The sequence below is a fragment of the Pezoporus flaviventris genome, unplaced genomic scaffold, assembly GCF_033815535.1.
Source record: "Pezoporus flaviventris isolate CSIRO_AGI_PZ_B2104156 unplaced genomic scaffold, CSIRO_AGI_Pfla_v1 ptg000002l, whole genome shotgun sequence".
Classification (NCBI taxonomy): domain Eukaryota; kingdom Metazoa; phylum Chordata; class Aves; order Psittaciformes; family Psittacidae; genus Pezoporus; species Pezoporus flaviventris.
The window spans coordinates 48,836,706-48,856,032 of record NW_026892550.1 but is presented as its reverse complement, the minus strand read 5'-3'; the positions used below and the strand labels follow the sequence as shown (position 1 = coordinate 48,856,032).

General features: G+C 37.7%; 1 protein-coding gene across 5 annotated transcripts in view; it reads right to left on the bottom strand.

The window, feature by feature from the left end:
- The window catches only part of RAP1GDS1 (Rap1 GTPase-GDP dissociation stimulator 1), a 101,913-nt gene that overhangs the window by 49,347 nt on the left and 33,239 nt on the right, over nucleotides 1-19,327 (bottom strand). For 2 of the 5 annotated variants that reach the window (XM_061477639.1, XM_061477665.1), the window contains exons 2-3: nucleotides 18,821-18,931; nucleotides 895-1,017 (exon numbers count right to left, since the gene is read on the bottom strand). In XM_061477639.1, coding sequence (XP_061333623.1) covers nucleotides 895-1,017; nucleotides 18,821-18,931 — 234 coding nt within the window. Of the gene's footprint in view, nucleotides 1-833; nucleotides 1,018-18,820; nucleotides 18,932-19,327 lie in introns of those variants that run through there. The other 3 variants (XM_061477657.1, XM_061477648.1, XM_061477672.1) reach the window with 2 other exon arrangements.

The window sequence follows — 19,327 nt, the reverse complement described above, 5'->3', positions numbered from 1 at the left end:
ACCTTCTCTGAAGAGGCATCAGCATGAGATTTTATAGAGGAAGAGAAGTATGGCTGCCAGGCATGCATGTGGACAGCAGTTAAGCGGCATCCTACTGTTCTCTGCTGGCCTCTGGGAAAGTGCAAAATGCAATTCGTGCCTCTTTCACTGGGACAGCAGCAAGTCAAGGACTGAAGACAGTCAACCACAAACCTCCTCAGCTCTCATCATAGGGTGTGCCAGTCATGCCTGCCTGCAGATATGAGGCCATTTTTTGAGCTCAAGGTATACAGGGTATTGGGTTTTAAGAGCTTTAAGATTATTCTTTCTAAAGAAAAAAAAAAAGTTTTAGATTATCTTTTACATTATATGACTGTATGTATATAATATATACCAAAACATACCAGATTCTCATTTGGGATCTTGGGCTCTTATTCTAGGCATATAATGCTCCTTAGGTAGGAGGTTTTGTTGTGGTATCAAATGCCTCATAATAATAATAATGTTGTCACAAATCTCAGACTGAAGAAACATCTACTACCCCCTTAACTACCTGTATACTCACTAGTGTTGTAACTATGTGCACTATATGTTACTGGATGCACAAATGATGCACATCCTGTTTTTCTATAGGCATTTCATATGCTGGTGGTGTGCTACTTCTGCCCAATAAATTCTACTGTCTTGAAAACTGAATAGCCTGAAAAGATTAAAAAAAAAATTATCAGCCAAATGTTGTTTAGATTTTATTAAAAAATAGAGAAATAAAATTTGACAAAACAAAAAGAGTGAAAGGGAAGGATATGAAAGGTGTCTAATCTACAAAATGAAAACATAAATGAAGTAAAACATACTGACAAGTGAGGTGAAAAACTGAAGATGTTCCAGCAGAAAAGTTCTTGTAGAAAACCTCACCATTTCTGGCTACTTCTGCTATGACGTTAGCTACTTTTGCTGTGCAGGAAGATTGTGGCGTCAACAGACTCCCGAACACCTGAAGAACTCCACTTTTCTGGATTTTTTCACTTGTCTCCATATCTGAAAAACACATCACACAAAAATGACTTGTGAATCAGCTTGCATTGAGGAAGAAAAGAAAGAAAAGGGAGGGTAAGTCTTCTCAAAGGTAATTATTAAGTAATTATTTTCACATATAAGAAGCCAACTGCTATTTCAATGATTGTATTTATTTCATATGATGTGCTCACAGAACTTAATACTTTTCCATTCCTAATCAATTATCTTTATAAGGTAACTCTGTGTTATATAGTAAATATAGTTGCATACTCATGCATATACAGGGAAACTACTGAAGAGAATGGTAGAAACACTAAAGGTCTTGGAGTGATGTGCAGCAGCCTAAAAGCATTATGTAAAAATCAAGGAACAGTACTCTGAAGTGATGAATTATTTGAAATGTTCAAGGAATGATGACGGAAGTCCTTACAGCTGAGGGCACAGCTTAGTGCAGTACAGGAGTCAGAAACTGGTCTAGGCTCCTTTTACACTCAGCTTGAGTATCTTCTGTGTTACACTGCTAAGCTACAGTAGCTTTAGTATAGTCTCAGTAGAAGGGAAAGGCACAAATAACACTGAGCTTTTCTTGTAGTAGAGATCAGAGATTTGGGACAAAATCTTCCATTTCTGCCTGTAATAGTGAGGAATTGTGCAGCTGCTCTGTAACGGGGCCCCACCTAGCATGACTGGCCAACAGCTCTGTAACAAACTGAAAACTAACATTGATTAGTGAGGTAATAGATACTGTGAGGTAATAGATACTAAAACATTTTGCTAAAGTTTTCAAATAATGGCATATTTGAGACAATTATTAGTGTGACATACAATATGATTAGATGGCAGCTATCACTTTATAAAGCAGCATGACTCCTTAAGCCATTCATAATGGAAGTCGGTTGCATTCCCCAAGGACGGCTGTGAGATGCTCTAATTGATGACTTTTACAAAGAAGACAAATCCACCAGAATGCAAGTCCATTTTTCGACAACCCTGTCTTGCAGGGGCATTTTTAAGTGCTACAACATGCGCAAACCCCCTCACATCATTTAAAAGCTTTACTGTAAAGTGCATGTTAACATTTAAAAAATCACCACAGCTTGCCAGTAATGGTGAGAAACAGATGTAGATACTTCAGATTTGAAAAGACAAGCCTCTGAGAACCACTTTCTGCAATTTCTTAGAATCACCCTCCCATTGGTATAAGAGCTATTAAGACAGTCAGGCTGGGCAGCAATAGTAGTAATCAATAGATTTGGGGTTTATATAGTGTGTTTCGCACCTGGAAGAAAAGAGAGGGACATTATATACTCTTGAACAGCAAAGGAGAAGCCTTAAGTTAATCCAAGTTTCATTTTTTTCAAGACAACATTCTCTGTTTTCTCTCTAAGCAAGTAAATGCATATTTTGTACACAACTAGCTAGTCTTCTAGAGCATCAGTTTGCATTCTCTCTTAGCTGTGCTCCACCTGTGAATTGGTCATGACATGTCACAGGGCTCACCTCCTCCTCTCTTTCCCCATTCTCAGGGCTGTAACTGATTTTTTACTTGTGACAGCTTCAGGAGAACCCCTGCTGCCTCTGAGCACAGAAGAGAGCCACTTGAGCTGACCCTGAACAGAAGCCAGCACAAGCCAGAGGTAACTCACATGGATTTTGTCACTCACATCCAGTAAGTACATGATTCAGTGGCTGGGAGCCATTTTCTGTCTAGGTGATAGAAAATGGACTAAAGGGAGAGAACTTCAAGTCTGTATTGGAGACTATCTATTTCTGCATTTAATTCCATCTTGGGATGTTGGTCTTTGGCTAGGACAACTCATCGATAGTATGTCAGTGATGACATCTGACTACAAACATTAGGCATAAAATGAAGATTGATTAATTTCAACACATTGTGCATCATCACAGAATGGTTGAGGCTGAAAGGGACCACCAGAGGTCATCTAGTCCAACCTGCCCGCTCAAGCAGTTTCACCTAGAGCACATTACTCAGAATTGTGTCCAGACAGCTCTTGAGTAGCTCTAGGGAAAGAGACTCCACAATCTCCTACTTCCCCTCTGAGCCTTCTCTTCTTTAGGCTGAACAGGCCCAGCTCTTTCAGCCTTTCCTTAGCCCTAAGCTTGCCTATGATGATGTCACAGGAGACAGTGTCAAAAGCCTTGCTGAAGCCCAGGTAGACAACATCCACTGCTTTCCCCTCACTAATCCAGCCAGCTGTCCCATCATAGAAGACAAAGAGGTGGGTTAAGCATGATTTTCCTTTAGAGAATCCATACTTACTACTTCTGACCACCACCTTGCCTTCAGTGTGCCTACAGCTGGCCTCCAGGATGGTTCCACCACCTTTTCAGAGATGGAGATGAGTCTTACTGGCCTGTAGTTCCCAGGGTCCTCCTTCTTGCCCTTTTTGAAGACTGGGATGATTGATACTTGGTTTCTTCCAGTCCTCTCCTGACTGCCATGACCTTTCAAAGAGGATCGAGAATGGCCTAGCAATGATGTCTGCCAGCTCCCTCAGCATTTGTGGGTGCATTCTATTAGGGACCCCCAAATATAAGTGCTAATTATCATTAACCTGTTTGCAATCTTGTTAAATGCAATTTTTGAAATGCAGTGAAATATAATGTAAAGGAGCTTATGGATTATCTGGAAGCTTTCATAAGTTCTGACATACAGCATACACTTAACAGATACATTTTTCTATGGATTTTTACAGATGAAAAAAAAGCTTGAATTCAGAGAAAATCATATCAGGACTAATGACCGGTCCAAATAGCTGTCTAGTAAAGAAGATACCCTCCTTGTCCCCTAAATTCAGAACTGAAAGTACAGAATTCAAAATGTAGATATCTGTGAACCTGTATTAGTAGGCAGGGGACATTTTCTCCTGCCACACTGCCAAGATATACAGTATCCAGTCTCAGTTTTATGATCTGTAGTTTGATGGGCTCATTACTGTGCAAGGCATAAATCACATAAATAGAACAAAATATATCCTGCAAGAAGTGAGAAAATAAAATTAAATGCTTCTCCAGGCCAGTTGTGTATAGCAGATATGCACTGATTTATATTATTAAGATAAGCAAGTGAGCACCAGTAAAAGCACAGGGCGTAACAGACCTGTGGGAAATAGGGAAAATGCCTAGCTTGGATCACATAGATGAAAACGAACCACTGACATTTCTTGCTCTTGAGCAGTACAGGAGGCACAGCTACATATACTCTCCCCCTCAAACCAAATTCCCACTGATTCTTGTTACCCAGGCTGAGCACCAATGTCAAAATTTTGCTAGTCACAAAAGAGGGAAGACTGATTAATATGACCAGCAGCAAGTATACCTCTCCTGTGCTGGGCAGGGACATCTCTACCCTGAGTGAGTGCTCATGCACAACTGTTTGTGGGGAGAAAGCACACTGCTCTGGCACCAGGCAGATGAATAGCTACTAACTATGCAGCCCGCTGGGCTCTCTTAGGTGTTCTTGCCAGTAATTGCCTTGGGTGTAAAAAATGCCATGGAGCACTTCTGCTTGTCTACTGCAAGTCTACCTAAGCCCTCCTCTTCCTCTGCAGAACATTCACACTTGGTGCAATATACAAATTAATTCACACTTGGTGCAATATACAAATTAATCCAGTGTCAAAACAGAGATATGACAGTATGACATTAAATCCTTGCAGGTAGTTTATAGTACATCTTCCATATAAGGCATCCTAAAGGAATGTGCCAATAAAATTACCGTTACATCCTCAAACACATTACTCTAAATTTCCTGGTCTGTATCTGCAGAATAAATCCTTCCCCTTCCTCCCTCCCTCCCCTGCCTTGGGATTCTGTGTTTACTGCATTAAAGTTCTAATAAAGAAGGGAGGGGGAAGAATAATGTGTTGCAATATACAAACTAATTTCTTAAGCCATATGTAATTGGCAGACATTTTAGTTATAGAAAATCAATCTTTAGTGGGCTTTTGAAATGCAAGGAAGCACATCTTAATTGGAACAAGATGCCTTACATATAAAACTAAAATTGCCTTGTTAAATCTAGGATTTCTGCTTAGTTTGTTTTGAGGGTTTTTTTTTAATTCTTTTAAAGGTGGATGGCTTAACAGGCAAATGATGCGCAGGGTTGCCCTGTGAAAACTGGGAAGTCCAAATGAAGATCTTCATTCAGCCTTCATTTGTCTGAGGAGTCAAGTGTACACTCAGTGCAGGCAGTAAGCATTGAAATTCATGGGTGTAGAAGAAAACACAAGAGTTGGAGGTTTTGAAGATGATTTCAGCACAGCTGTAGGTATATAAGCAGTTTGGCTGTTTCTCCGAAGTGCCCAAATTGGACAATTACTTCATTGCTACTTGAAAAACATGAGCTAAGTGTTGTGTGTCTTGTGCATATGTATACGTGCAGTTCTAGACCCATTCTGCAGGATGCACTGAAGGTATAAACTGTGGTAGGAGGGGACTGCAGCTGCAGACAGCACTGAAAAGCAACTAACTACCCTAAAACAAGCCAAGCTTTTCTTCTTTGATTTTTTCACTTGCAACTAGAGTGGCATGGTTGTTAGGGCAGGGGCTTTAAGAAGCAGGGATTTAGACTGCCCACCCATTAAGGCCCATGCACTTCTATGTTAACCTAAGACTGGAAGATCACTTCCCAATGTTGCCAAAGGGCTGGTACCCATACCACTTCCTAGGCCTAGGAAAAAGTTTGGGGTTTGCTGAGAATTAGGAATTGCTAATGCCTTTGGCATAGGCAACCCTCAATTCTTGACTTTATTTGTTCCCTTCAGAGGCTGGAGAAAGCCTTCCTGGCTTCCTGTCTGTGTTATATGCACTAAAGAGGTATTGTTTGTTAAGGGTATGAATCTGCTGCATGCTAGTTTCATTCTGGGCTTCCTAGTAAATTATTAAAGGCTAAATTATTTTTATAACTTATTTCAGTTGTCATCTTTTGAATTGCTATTTCAAGGTATTGTCAATTGTAGTTGGAGCAAGTAAAACTTAGTTTCTCTAGGAGTAAGAAAGACTTAGGCAAGATCTCCCTCACATAATCAATCTTCCATGCTTTCTATAATGGAGAAAATTATAGCCAACATTAATCACATGCTTAAAAGTTGGTTTATACTTACAATTTTAACTCCTTTAGCAGAATTGCAACCCCTTTCAAATCTGTCCAATTTGTCTTTTAAGCAAACCTAATAATATAGGTAGCCTGACGTTAAGGTCCACACCTCAAAATCCTTTTGCAATATGTGATATCTAGATTTCCAATGCTTTCTTTTAAAGCCTGATTCTGAGTCTGCATGCACCAACCCTCCATAAAGCACCTGATGCCCCTATCTAAGAGCAAAGAAACTGTAGGACTGTAATAATGCTGCTTTAGAAACAGCCCTTTTGCACACATTATAATACAGTGATGTGCCATGACAGCATAAATGGGAGAAAAAACCTCTAAGGTTAAACCTACAGCTTTAGATGTCTCTTTATATCACTAGATATCAAGACAAAGGATATGTTAGATCACATAGTGCCAAAATCTGATTAATGTCATAGCTGGCTGATTAAAATGTCAATATTCTTGCTTTTCATGTTATTTTGCAGTGCCTAAAGTCAGAATAATAAAGGGTTTGGGCAGGAAATTCTTTAATGCCATAGATCAGAGCTGGAGAGCTGAAGCATGGTGGCTATCAGACTGCTTTAAGCAGCAGAAATCACTATAGGAAAAGAAAAAAATCTACTGAGTGTCTCAAACGAAATTCTATATTCGCTTCTCAGGTCTATTTCCTGTGAAATTTCACTCCTCTGTACTCACTCTCTCCTCGCTGCATCATTTCATCCACCTTCAAGTGAAAGAAAAGGCAGGGAGCGGAAAGGGAAGGGAATAGAAAGGCATTATCTGTCAGAGTGCTACTACTTTTCCCTTGCTAGCAGAAGAAAACTATGGGTTCACCAATCCCGTGCTCTCTAAACAATGAGTTTAAGTTACACTATTAGATGTAACCCAACAGCAGCGAAGGCTAGCACTGCAATAATGCCCATGTTGTGGAGCTTTACATGAGAAATGAGGCACACCACAGAATTGTAAATAAGCAGCTTCGTGAGTGTCCTCTTTATTAAGCCAACTGTGTTTGCAATGTACTCTTTTGAAAAATGTATGTATTTCAAGCTGCAAAGATGTTTTATAAACCTCCTCAAACTACTGCAGAAAATTACCTTGGCTTTTTAATGTTCCTCCTACATGTACTCTCATCAGAAAGAGAAAGATGAACATATGAATAAATAATGATGAGACACGTATATCATGAAAGGAACCTTCCATCTGCTCTTTCAGAAGGCAGAAGGGAGGAGAATGAAGGAAGCAAGTGATATTATTCTAATTGGCACATCCTCCTAACCACCACAGTAAAAAAGGTTCACATAACTGAGAGTAAGTATTGATGTTTTCTCCATATACAGCCTCCCTCAAGAAGCACTCTCTCCCTCTCTCCACAGCCTCCTACTGTATTTTCCAAACCATAAACTGGAGATTTCAAGTTTGATTACAAGAGCACAAAAAGTGGGTTGTAAAGAATCTCAATGAAACAAATTATGTGCTCTCACGCAACAAAGAATGCACCACTGATAAGGAGGCTTTTGTTTAACATACTTTAACCAAAAAGACTGTTGCCACTATCAAGAGCTGTTTTTAGAGTAAAAAAAAAAAATACTCTAACAATAATTTATAGATAGAAATAAATATGTAAATACAATTTTCTTTAGGCATGCTCCTCCTCACATGGAGAAATCCCCACAAATGCAATCTGCTTGCTCACCTAGTCTTCAAACTAGACCCCTAGGAGTCAGGGAGGGAGGATTCTGCCTTAGCTGTGCAAATATTTCCATCATGGTATTTGCTCTGCTCTGTCTCTGCCAGCAACAACAGGGCAACCTCAATTCCTATTTTTAATGAAGAAACAGAGATAGTACACAGATGTTTGTAATTAAAATCTCAGCTCTAACAAGGAAGGAAGGACAGATGGAGAGACAGATTCATCAACCAACTAGCTGCATGATTCCCTCTGATTAAATTCTCCAAAAGCTATACCCAAAGAATAAAAGTGAATTTCAGGATGAGACCCACCCCTGGAATAGCCTGCTGCAGGTACCAATGAAGTAATTCAATAAAAATACATGCCAACTTTGCCTTCAACAAAGAAACGTGCACATCAGTACTTGCATGGACATGTCACAGCACAAAGCAGAATATGAAAGTTACGCAGCCTGGAACCCCTGAGTTCCTGAACTGGGTCTAGTTTAGAGCCCTGACGCATAGTTTGGCAGATTTATCTGAGCTGTTAGTTCCCCCACTCCCCCTTTCTGACTCACCCTCTGCAGGAGGTAACCACTTTGGTAGCACAGTTGCTGAAGGAGTTTGATATTAGTGCCTCAACTGCCAAATTCGTTCTCTGGCATCTTAGTACAAATGTCATTCACTAGCATCTTCACGTTTTATATTCAGCCTGTGCAGACACTTGAATCTGCCCTCTCTGTTACTTGTACTAATTGGACTTAGTACAGGACCCTGGGTAAAGCCTTAAGTATCCTCATGCTTTCGTTTTTCAATCAGTATAACAGAAATACTATGGCCATAGTGTAAAATCCCTTCTCCAAAATCAATTTAGTTTAAAAAAACAATCAGATTTGAAAGCTGAATATTATATATGCAGGAAATGCTTCATATTCCTTTTAACCCATCTCTTAAGAATGCTCTCAAGCAAGCTGAAATGCCTGCCGTAAAATTCTGCCCAGTGTTTATTGGAAAAGTACATTTACATACAAAGGAATGTTTTAGCTACTGAAGTTTTTAAAAGCTTTGCTGTCGAAGTACCTTAATGAAAAGTTAATCTAAAAAAGATCACATCTATAAGTTATAATGGACTAGGACAAAACTAAGAACAACATTTCAGATCTGAAATTGTGAATTACATGATCTCTAAATACAATTCTTATGTAAAAAATCAGGCCTTTTCCTTTGCTTCTGTATTGTATTTAAAAATGGCAGGCCTTTTCCTTTGTTTCAGTACTGCATTTTTGAAATGCAATCTAAAAAGAAATTTGTCAATTCCATTATCTGGAACTGCTATTCACTGATGCCTTCTGTGAAGAAAAAATACACAATATTTAATCTTTATTTGGCACATTGTGTATTCAATGAATAGCACTTGGAATTTAACACTTGGATAAACATCATTTAACTATCTGGCACTAACTAAATACATTACTATTAAGAGGAATTTATGTAACATATAATCCCACTAAGCAGTGGTGATTACCATTCAGTATCATTAGGGTATGCCAGTTTACTGGGAAATAGTCCAATAAAAAGCAGTCACCTTGATTTAGTACATTCCAATTAAATAGGTATACTGTAATAATACATTATATACAACACTTAGGATGAAACATTTCTGGATTATGTGCATACAGTGCCATGAAAAGGCATCAGTTTCATGAGCTAAAATGCAACAAACAGCAAAAAGAAGGAATGCTTTATAACACAACATTTGAGCCAAAATTCCCTCTTACAAAGTATTCATCAGGATCCCCAACTTTCAGAAAGGCATTTGACTAGAAATCTTCTCAAGTAAACTTAATGGTCTACAATGAGCCTAATTGTCTGAGCTGGCCCAGTTCAACCTGAACGTCTGTCCCTGCTACAAGAAATTTTCTGCATTGGAGGCAAAATATAAATTCTTGCTTGTGTGAGTAAGCTGGTCTAAGATGCGAGTTTTTGGTTTGACAGCTTCCTACCAGCAAACCCTTACTGCTGATGCAGCTATACTGCCAAAAGCTACAAAAATACTAAGTCTGTTAGTTACTTTCTAAGGGATGTAGTTTAAGGTGTTGTAGCAAAGGAATGTTTTAGCCAATAGGAACTGCATCTGTATTAAGACAGTTTCCATCCTTGCTCATGCAACAACAGGCCTGAGCCTTCCCTATCAGCAGATATAAAACCTTCCTCAAGTTTTATGTGCTATCTTCTTTTCTTACCAAATTATCTCTGTGAAAATGCTCCTGTAAAAAACTTATTCCCCTGTAATCCGTTATCACCACAAGTCTTTATGCACACACCAATCAGAATGGTCTTTGGTCATGCAAAATATTCCCAATTATGTTAAATGTTATATTAATTTCTACTAATATAGGTGGTATAAAATGTAATTCAATGGCAAAAGCTAAATGTTTAAGTCATACTTTTTCCTTTAATTTTATAGAGTTATACTCTTCATCAAGAAAACTCAGCAGAGATAATCTATTGATTAATCTATCTGAAGCTCAGCAGAGATAATCTATTAAGAAATAAACTGAAAATATACCTAAGCAGAACACTTTCCTTGACATCTACTGTCATAGAATAATCAAGATTGATGGTGACCCAAAACAAAGGAATTGCTAGAAGAAGCTGTACATATTTTGGCTCTGAACATGCAGATGCTTTGCCATGTATATAGCTTTATACATACAAATATATTTCTTGAGCTTGGTGGGACTACCAGAACATAAAGACCTATGTCCTCCAAGGTAAGAAGGAATAAGAGAGCAGGGAGACGCTATTTGTCATTGGACTTAATGCGTCTACTTATCAGCTGGTTTAACAACTGATTGGTTGGCCTCTGATCCAACTGGTGCCATTGTATGTCCACTTGCTTGTGCTATGCTACCTTGATGTGCTTGTTCACAGGCTTGTGTTGTTACAGCTTATTTGTTAGTAATGTGTATTTAATCCGTGGGGATGCTGAGTGATCTTTTTTATTGATAGGAAACAACAGTAGCCAAAAGCTAATGCCATATGCGAGGGTCAGAACAGGGACTTATAGATGGTTATTGTTTTGTTTTAAACTATAATGCTGTGCAAGCATTCACAGTCATGAAAGTATTGTTACTGGTCACAATCCACATGAAATGATTGTCACCTCATTTTACTCTTACACCTCATTTTACTCTTATTCTGCCCAAACAGTCTTCAAACAGATAACTGTTAGTTTGGTGATTTTTGAAAGACAGGTTTGCTGGAGCAAGCTGTGAAATGTGAAGGTTTTTTTCTCTATGCTTCAGAAAGGGAAAGGAGTAAGCTTAAAATGTCTAGCCAATGGGAAAAAAATGAAAGTGATTTCAGATAATATTTATACGTTAGAATAACTCTGCTAGGACAAAATGTTCTACAACTTATTTTTTTCTGTTGGGGTGGGAGAGTAGCACATCTTTTACTTTCATACCAATGTGTGAGAGGATCACAGGAGAAAAAAGGTTAAGTGATTATTGCTTAATCAGGTGCATACTAAACAGGTACAAGATTTCACTGAAATCAGACAGCACTCTCATGTACTAAAAGTTAAGCAGATAGCTGCTTACCTAACTCTGCAATGAATAAATTAGAGTATGCACACTGAACTGTCAAAAATGTCTAAGAAGGAAATCGACAGGAGTAGGTAAAGCTCTCATATTTTTCACAAATCAAAGGCATTAATAACAACAAAACATTAAAAAGATTTATTTATATTTTTTTTTAGTTGAGCCCTGAAATTAACAATTACAAAACGGTATCTCTAAATTCTCCATTATTGTTCTGCTCTAGTGAAGGAATTGTTCCATCGTCTATGGCCAGCAAAGATCAGAAAAAGGAACATCAAGTATAGGAAGAGCATGAGTACTAACTAAATTCAACAACATATGGAAGCCACAGCTATAAAGAGCAGAATGAAACTCAGAATTTCCAGCTTAAATATAACCTCTGTGGTAACATATGGTTGTGAGAACTGGAAATCCACCAAAACATTAAAGACAGGAAACTACATGCCTTTGAAAGCAAGTGCCTACAGAAGATTCAGGGCATTGGATGGAAAGTTTCATCACCAGTGAAGGAATGTGAGAGATCTGCAATCTCTGCAGAAATCCAACATTTCTGTAAGCACTCCAGATGCTAACACATCCTCCTCTGTGATGCCATCAAATAGGAACCAACGCATTTCAGAAAACCCACTGGTGACTTTCAAAAGAAAACCTGAACAGAAGCCTTAGGTAGGAGGGCTGAGCTCATGATCTCAACACCATAAAGCTGAAACAGCAGGAAGCAATGGCAAAGGCTGGCTATCAGTTGCTCAGAAAGTTTGAAACAATGTTATTTTCTCTGATAAAACACTGAGTTACATTCAAAAAGCAGTATAAAGAAAATATGCTCATTCTGGGGAGAAAAATGGCATGCCAGAGAAGCCTTAGAATAACGCTGAAATTTCCAGTTTCAAACTGAATTTAAAATTTTCATGTGTCATTTGATGGTATCAGCATACCTCAATAAATAGAAAATTGGTCATCATAGCCAACCACATCTTCAAGGTGCATTATTTTTAACCTTACTTGCACTGTAAGAGCTTTCCAAGATTTTTAAATCCTTTTCAAAATTGGAGACCTGACCTCTCACTTACCTTTATTTGTATGATTTTGCTAAACCATTTTTACACACAAACTTGTAAACGCATACTCAGCCTCCCCAAAAGTGTATGTAAAAAAATGCTTCAGATGCCTATTCTAACTTTTGCGCTTCAATTACATGTTAAGACATTTTTCAGAGCCAGGTGCTGAAGGCTGGGATTAGTGGGCATTTTCAGCCTCTTAGACTGAGTATATCAGAGCCCAAAATAATATTCTCAGCAGATTTTCAGATTTCTCATTTATCAAAGCCAGGTTATTTATGTCTGCTATAACCTCTGGTATATGAGACACAGCATGTCTGGACTAGCAATAACACTGGGGGGGGAAGTTGTTACTGCAAAACTTAGGCCCCAGAAGGCCTGTGGTTTTATTTTGTTCTTGTTTTCTTTTTCTCAGGTAGTCCTTTTTTGTGGACTTCTGTTCAAAGATCTTTGGATAACTAAGCTTTTTTGATAGGCACAATGTTTGAGACAGCTCTTAATAGGTATAAATTTGTGTATGTTAATACAAAACGATGGCAAATATTGTTTTCTGTTGTATTTCCCTATACAATACAATTTACCTATTGTTCCCAAAATCCTATAGAACATGCCGCCTGTATTTTTCTTTGGGTGTGAGATGAGAAATCAAGCATTTACTTCTTCCCAGAAATGTATGTGCACAATCTTTTCTCCAGTGCATAAGCGCTTTACTCATTCTTTTGACAAAGTCTTTTTGAAAGAGATTCCAAGCTGCAAAGCATATGTTAAGCTATCACATTTTTATCTGTTAGTTTAGCCTGCCATTGATTAAGGCTTCAGTTGAAAATATCTGAGCCAGTAAAATCATAAATGGATGAATACGTATCCACTGTCTCAGATCTTTTTCTACATATGACTAGTTCAGTTCTAACTACTATGTTCTTTGAATTATGATAGTAAAACATGTAACATTGTGCTTTTAGAACAGAACTCTTGAAACCACTATTTTTTCTTTTCATAAGATAGGTTTTGCTTGCAACATAGAAAGTAACTTGAGCTTGTAACATTCAGCTGCTTTCTATTATTCAAAAAAACAATAGAATTCATTAATATACCAAGTCTAGTGATGCCTCTGGAGCTGATGTTTAATGCTGTCAATTTTCTACAGTATTTGCACTGAGAATTTTGGTTGGTCAGGAAAGCAAATATGCCTCCCTTCCATCTTTAGTGTAACTTTCAGTACCACTTGTACTTAGAAGAACAGCGATATTTCAGAGAACGCTCCTCTGTAAGTTGTCATTAAAAAAACACAACCAAACACACAACAAAATACCCTTAAATTCCAAAGCTGCTAAATATGACAGAAACTTGGCAAAAATACCAGAGCAAATATACAGCTTTCATAACTGTGTCTAAGACCTTGAGTGAGATGGCTGTGGGCTGCAGACAAGTACGCAACATCTGTGTGTTGGTCAGAGGGCAGCCTGAAGCCGAGGGGGCCAGAACTTGTTCAGACTTCTCCAGTGAGCACAGGGAAGTGACACAACTGCATTTCTATGAGAAAAATGCATCTGGGTTCACCTACCATAGCTCTATTTCCCCCCGTTTCCTCCTATGGATTTTTCTGCAGACTTCAATTCTTTTCTTCTTTATGGATGTTATTATGTGTGTAAAGCTAGACAAGCTGTTTACTACTCTAGCCCATTAAGGGTGAGGAGAAAACGACCCCTGTTTGTAAAAAGCCTCAAGTTGCATTTTGCAATGAACAGTTAGTCTCAGAGTGTTAGGGTTTTTTTATGCTGAATCATATTCTCTGACAAAGTAATTCATTGTTTTTTTGTTTTCTGATTATGATCATTCTATGCTCCATATTACTCTAAAAGTCTGCTTCCAGATCAGCAAAATTCTTTCTTGACTATAAAACATTAAACCATAACTCTATAAAAAGAATACAAATTCCACAGAGCAGACAATGGAGTACTTTTTTTTAATATATAGCTTTAAAAAGAAAATACACATGATATATGAACTTTACTTCCTTATTCAGTAGGAGCAAGTATTTCATTCAGTGAATGACTATTTCATTGCTGCAACACTTCTGTCCTGGGTTCAGCAGTAGCAGTCATGTTTCTCCTCCTTGGTAGCTGGTGCAGTGCAGTGTTTTGACTTTCGGCTCGGGAACAGAGCTGATAGAGATGTTTTGGTTTGGCCAAGGACTTTGTGAGCCTCATGCTCTGCCAGGGAGGAGGGGAAGCTGTGAGGAAGCAGAGACAGGACACCTGACCCAAACTGACCAAAGAGGTATTCCATACCACAGCACGTCATGCCCAGGATGTAACTGGGAGTGAGCCGGAAGGGCTGGGAGACTGCAGGGTTGGAGGAGGTATCGGTCGGAGCTTGGTCGGGCCTGGGGGGCGAGTTATCGGTCAGCGGGTAGTGAGGTGTTGTATTCTGTTCCCTTGTTATTTCCTTTATCATTATTATCATTGGTGGTAGCAGTAGTGATTTGTGTTATACCGTAGTTACTAAACTGTTCTTATCTCAACCCGTGGGAGTTGCATTCTTTTGATTCTCCTCTCCGTCCCTCCGAGAGCAGGGGGAGGGCAAGAAAGGAGGGGGGGGAAGTGAGCGAACGAATTACCTGACTGGGTTTAAACCACGACAACTTCTTATGGATCATGCACCACTGCCTTCTTTAAAAATCTAAATTACATAAAGTTTAGCAATATAGACAGTGAACACTGGTGAGGAGAGAGAGAGATCAAGCAATCATGTTTTCCTTTCAGAAGTAAGGTGGAAAGAATCTCAGGTTACATGAATGAGGCAGATTAGGTCAAAGGAGCAGTGTTGATTTACATTAGCTGGGAATTTAGACTAACGTTACTGCATGTCTCATGGTGCCGGTCACTATCACTACTGCAGGCCAGTTGACTTCACTGGGAATGGAGGAAGAAGTCCACACAAAATAAGGTATGTTCTTATTATTCTAAAGCACTCCTAACGAATGCTTATCTCTTATTCCTCTGTCATTGTTGCCTCTTTCATCCAGGATTCCTCAACTTTATCTAGTGCCCCAGGACAGGCCATATATGACTGGCATCATCCAGAAGTGCTGCTGACAGGTAAGAACTAAAATATCTGCATAAACAGGAATATAGATCTTTCCAAACAATTTCTCATAAAGAAACCATCTGTGCAGGACTTTTAGACCTGCGTCTCAGATGCAAAGGGCTATACAACTATTGCCCTAGACAAACAGTAGCTAAAGCCATTTGAATTTGGCTTGCCAAATATTTACCAGCAGTTACCACATTCAGAAAAACTATTTGATTCACCATTGCATAATATAGCATGTGTGTGCATACACCTTAATTTGATTCATGTGACAAATGGCAGAATAGCTGGTAAAACCAGACAGGAGGTACCATGTTCCAAGGCACTATAGCCTGGGATTATCAAAAGATCAGCTGTCAGGAGGAGTGTGAAAAAAAAAACCAAAAGAAAAAGAAATGAAAACTACAATATTCATCATAACTTTGCCATTTCTTTCTATATGGTAGACAATAAGAGAAGAGATTTGTAGTGCTTTAATGCAATGAATAGTTAAAAGATTGTATGCAAAGTAAATGGAACTACAACTGGCACTGTATTGTTACAGACTAAGGAATTTAACTTCTGTTTCTGCAGCAACCACAACACTATGCTGCAGTTATCAATTAAAAGCAGTGTAATGGTCTCTGAAATATTCACATATACATGCAATATGCCCAAATTGAAGTTGTGGTAATTATTTCCTTTTTAAAAAAATCTCAGTGTTGTGTTAACACTGGGTTTAACTGCTGGTTTTGGCTTGCAATAAAAGGGAGTGGGTTGCATTAATCTATTGTAATATACTAAATTTTATATGAGATAGAATTATACTTTTACAGCCAAGTCTTAATGAAGTGAATAAAACTTTAAGTTCTTTAACTTAAAGATACCACCACGAAGTCACAATGAAATCATAGTGCTATAGAATTCTTTTAAAATAAACTCTGTTTCTTGCATGGCTTATTTTTCTAGTGTTACTCTGTATGATTTACTGAACTGTAATCAGAATGAATACTTTATTACTATAATAATACACATGGGAATATACTAAAGGAGAACAGAATTTTTTGAGAAATCTTGTTTAAGTTATTTCTGCATTACAATTAACATGTAGATTTACATGAACAATCTGATTTGTAATTATTATTGTAAAATAATTTATACACAGCACAGGTACAGTGTCTATTGTATATCTATATGTTAACATATATATATTTACATATGTTAACACATATGTATGTTAATATGTATATTAACATTTATATGTTAACATATATATATTTACCATATACTGTAACTAAAAGTCAATCAAATAAAATTCATATTAAGATGTTAAATGACAGACAAGAACTGTGAGAAAGGACATCCATTGGTTGGTTGGTCAAAGTAAGGACAGTCATAATATATTTCTAGCCCAATAATAGCTCAGAGACTGTAGTGTTCAGAAAGCTGATTCTATATTGTTTCTTGGATTTATCTATTAATCTCTGAAGTCTTTTGAATTTACTGCTGTTCTCACAATTTTATTCCAAACCAGAAATCTCTATTCTATGAGGATTTTTTTTCCCCAAAAATCTTCAGACTGTCTTGAGAACTAAAGCCTGTTGTCCAAAGAGACTCAGCAAAACTCAGGTATTGACGCTTCTAATTCACTTGAAAGGGAATTGATATACAGGTTCCTAAATCACCAGCAAGCTGTTAAAGGAGCTGTCTCATCTAACCCATCTAATTTTCAGCAAGTTATTTTAGTTGCCCCCATCTTTGGCAACTGAAAGTACGTGGAGATGTATATCATATGGCAGCTCAGCAGGCGTATACTCATGTTACTAACTTACATGCAAAGAACACGGTAAATGATGTAAGGATTCTAGCTATATTTTGCAAAACTACCCGAAAGAGAGAGGTCAAAATTGTAACAAACTGTTTATCTGATATGGCAGATATGAGACTAGAAGAGAAAAGATTTTGGAAGAAAGAGCAAATCCCTAGACTGAAATGGAAGTGTCATCTGGCTGCAAGTAAACTTTGGTAAGTTTGATGTACATTAGTCAAAATTATTTTGCATCTGCCAAACTTGTTCTGTGACACAGCTATGTGACCTTCACAGGCAAAATGGTAAACTCTGTTATTTACGCTAAGTATTTTGACACTTTTCATACCATCTTCTTTTTAGCACTTATCATTTAAGCATTTCTTTGACTTAATAGTACCGGAGATATCAAATCCAACTGGAAGCTGGATTAAAGTATCAGATACACCTTTTAAATAAATCCATAAGAAAAATGATTCAGCATCTTCAAAAAAATTAAAAAAAAAAAAAAAGACTGATTTAATAAGCAAATATTTATTATTTCCTGGCTGGCATCTCCTTGCAAAATTACCAGAATTAAAACCCCACTACCATTAAATACACAGACTCTTATAATTCATATTTGATTTGACGTGGATGGTGCTTATATTCTGTTGTGCAAAAATCTCATGACGTATTTTACACCAACTAAGCCAAAAGGCTGTGATTTATAGAATATCACTGGGAAAGAAACAAGTCTTATTAACAGTATGTACTTTTGTGTGTACTGATATTTACAAAGGACTAACACTTTTTTTAAATCAAGAATTTCTAATCATAGCTTGTATCTATCCTGACAAGTTTTTTAACCTGAGATGTTACAGAGATTTTTCTTCTGCCACCAACTGAAGTGCTAAGAAAGTTAAACTCGGAAAAGTCTTATAAATTGTTATCTTCATTTACCATACACCTTTCCGCCTACTGTGAGTGGGGACATACATTCCAGTGTTTGGTGAAAAAGACATCTCATTCCATTATTAAGTTATTTTTGTTATTATAACACATGTCAAATTTGGATATCCAGCCTACCTCTTCTAATTGAAACTACTGATAAGCAAGAAATATTTAATCAGAAGTATGAGGAAAAATACATGACAAATAAGAAACTATGCTCTTCTAACCAGAATTCGCCAGCAGCTTCCATATTCTGCCCCCAACATATCAGGCTTTTTTGTTCATCCCTGTTCTTTGTTTCTTGAGTGATCAACTGGAAAAGCAATTATGCTACTTCGTCATATTGGAAAAAGGACTGGACTACAGCTGTTCCAAATACCTGCCACTGTCTTCATTGTTACTTGAATGTTACAGATATATGGATTAAAAAAAACCCCACAATAAAATCCAGAACAGCCAAACCAGCAGCCTACTGCTTGTGTGTCAGTTTTCTGCCACATTTTATTACCTCCACTTTAATTCACTGATTATATGATTTAAAAATTGAAAGGTTCATACAACTTACTATTTTGTGCCAGAGCTTGAAGCAGACAGTCCAAGCATCCCTCCAAGCTATCTGCTGTGCTGTCAGTGGTTGTTATCTTCAGCTTTTTCAGGGCATCACTTAGATTATCTGCTTGGTAAACACAAAGAAAAGAGAAATCAGTCTTCTCAATGTGGTAACAGCATTATAGCCTTGAATGTAAATAGTTACTGTGAAGTAAACAAGATCCTTTATCAATGAAGAAGGCATTTATGGTCTCTATCCTGAGGATACAAAAAGCCAGGAGTCAAAGGTTATAGATGAAATTAAACTTGTCAAATTTAAATATACATTTATCATTCTGTATCTGAGAACAGGATGCCAGCAGGCACTTTACAAAATGCCACTGAACAGCAATTTAGCCATCAATATTTTCTCAGCCTAGTTCGAGCAGAAAACCAGCAGCCGATTCTGTGCTTCTGTCCTTGTGTGTGTGGGGGGGGGAAATAGCATGGAAACGAACACATCTTGATTTTTTTTCATCAATAA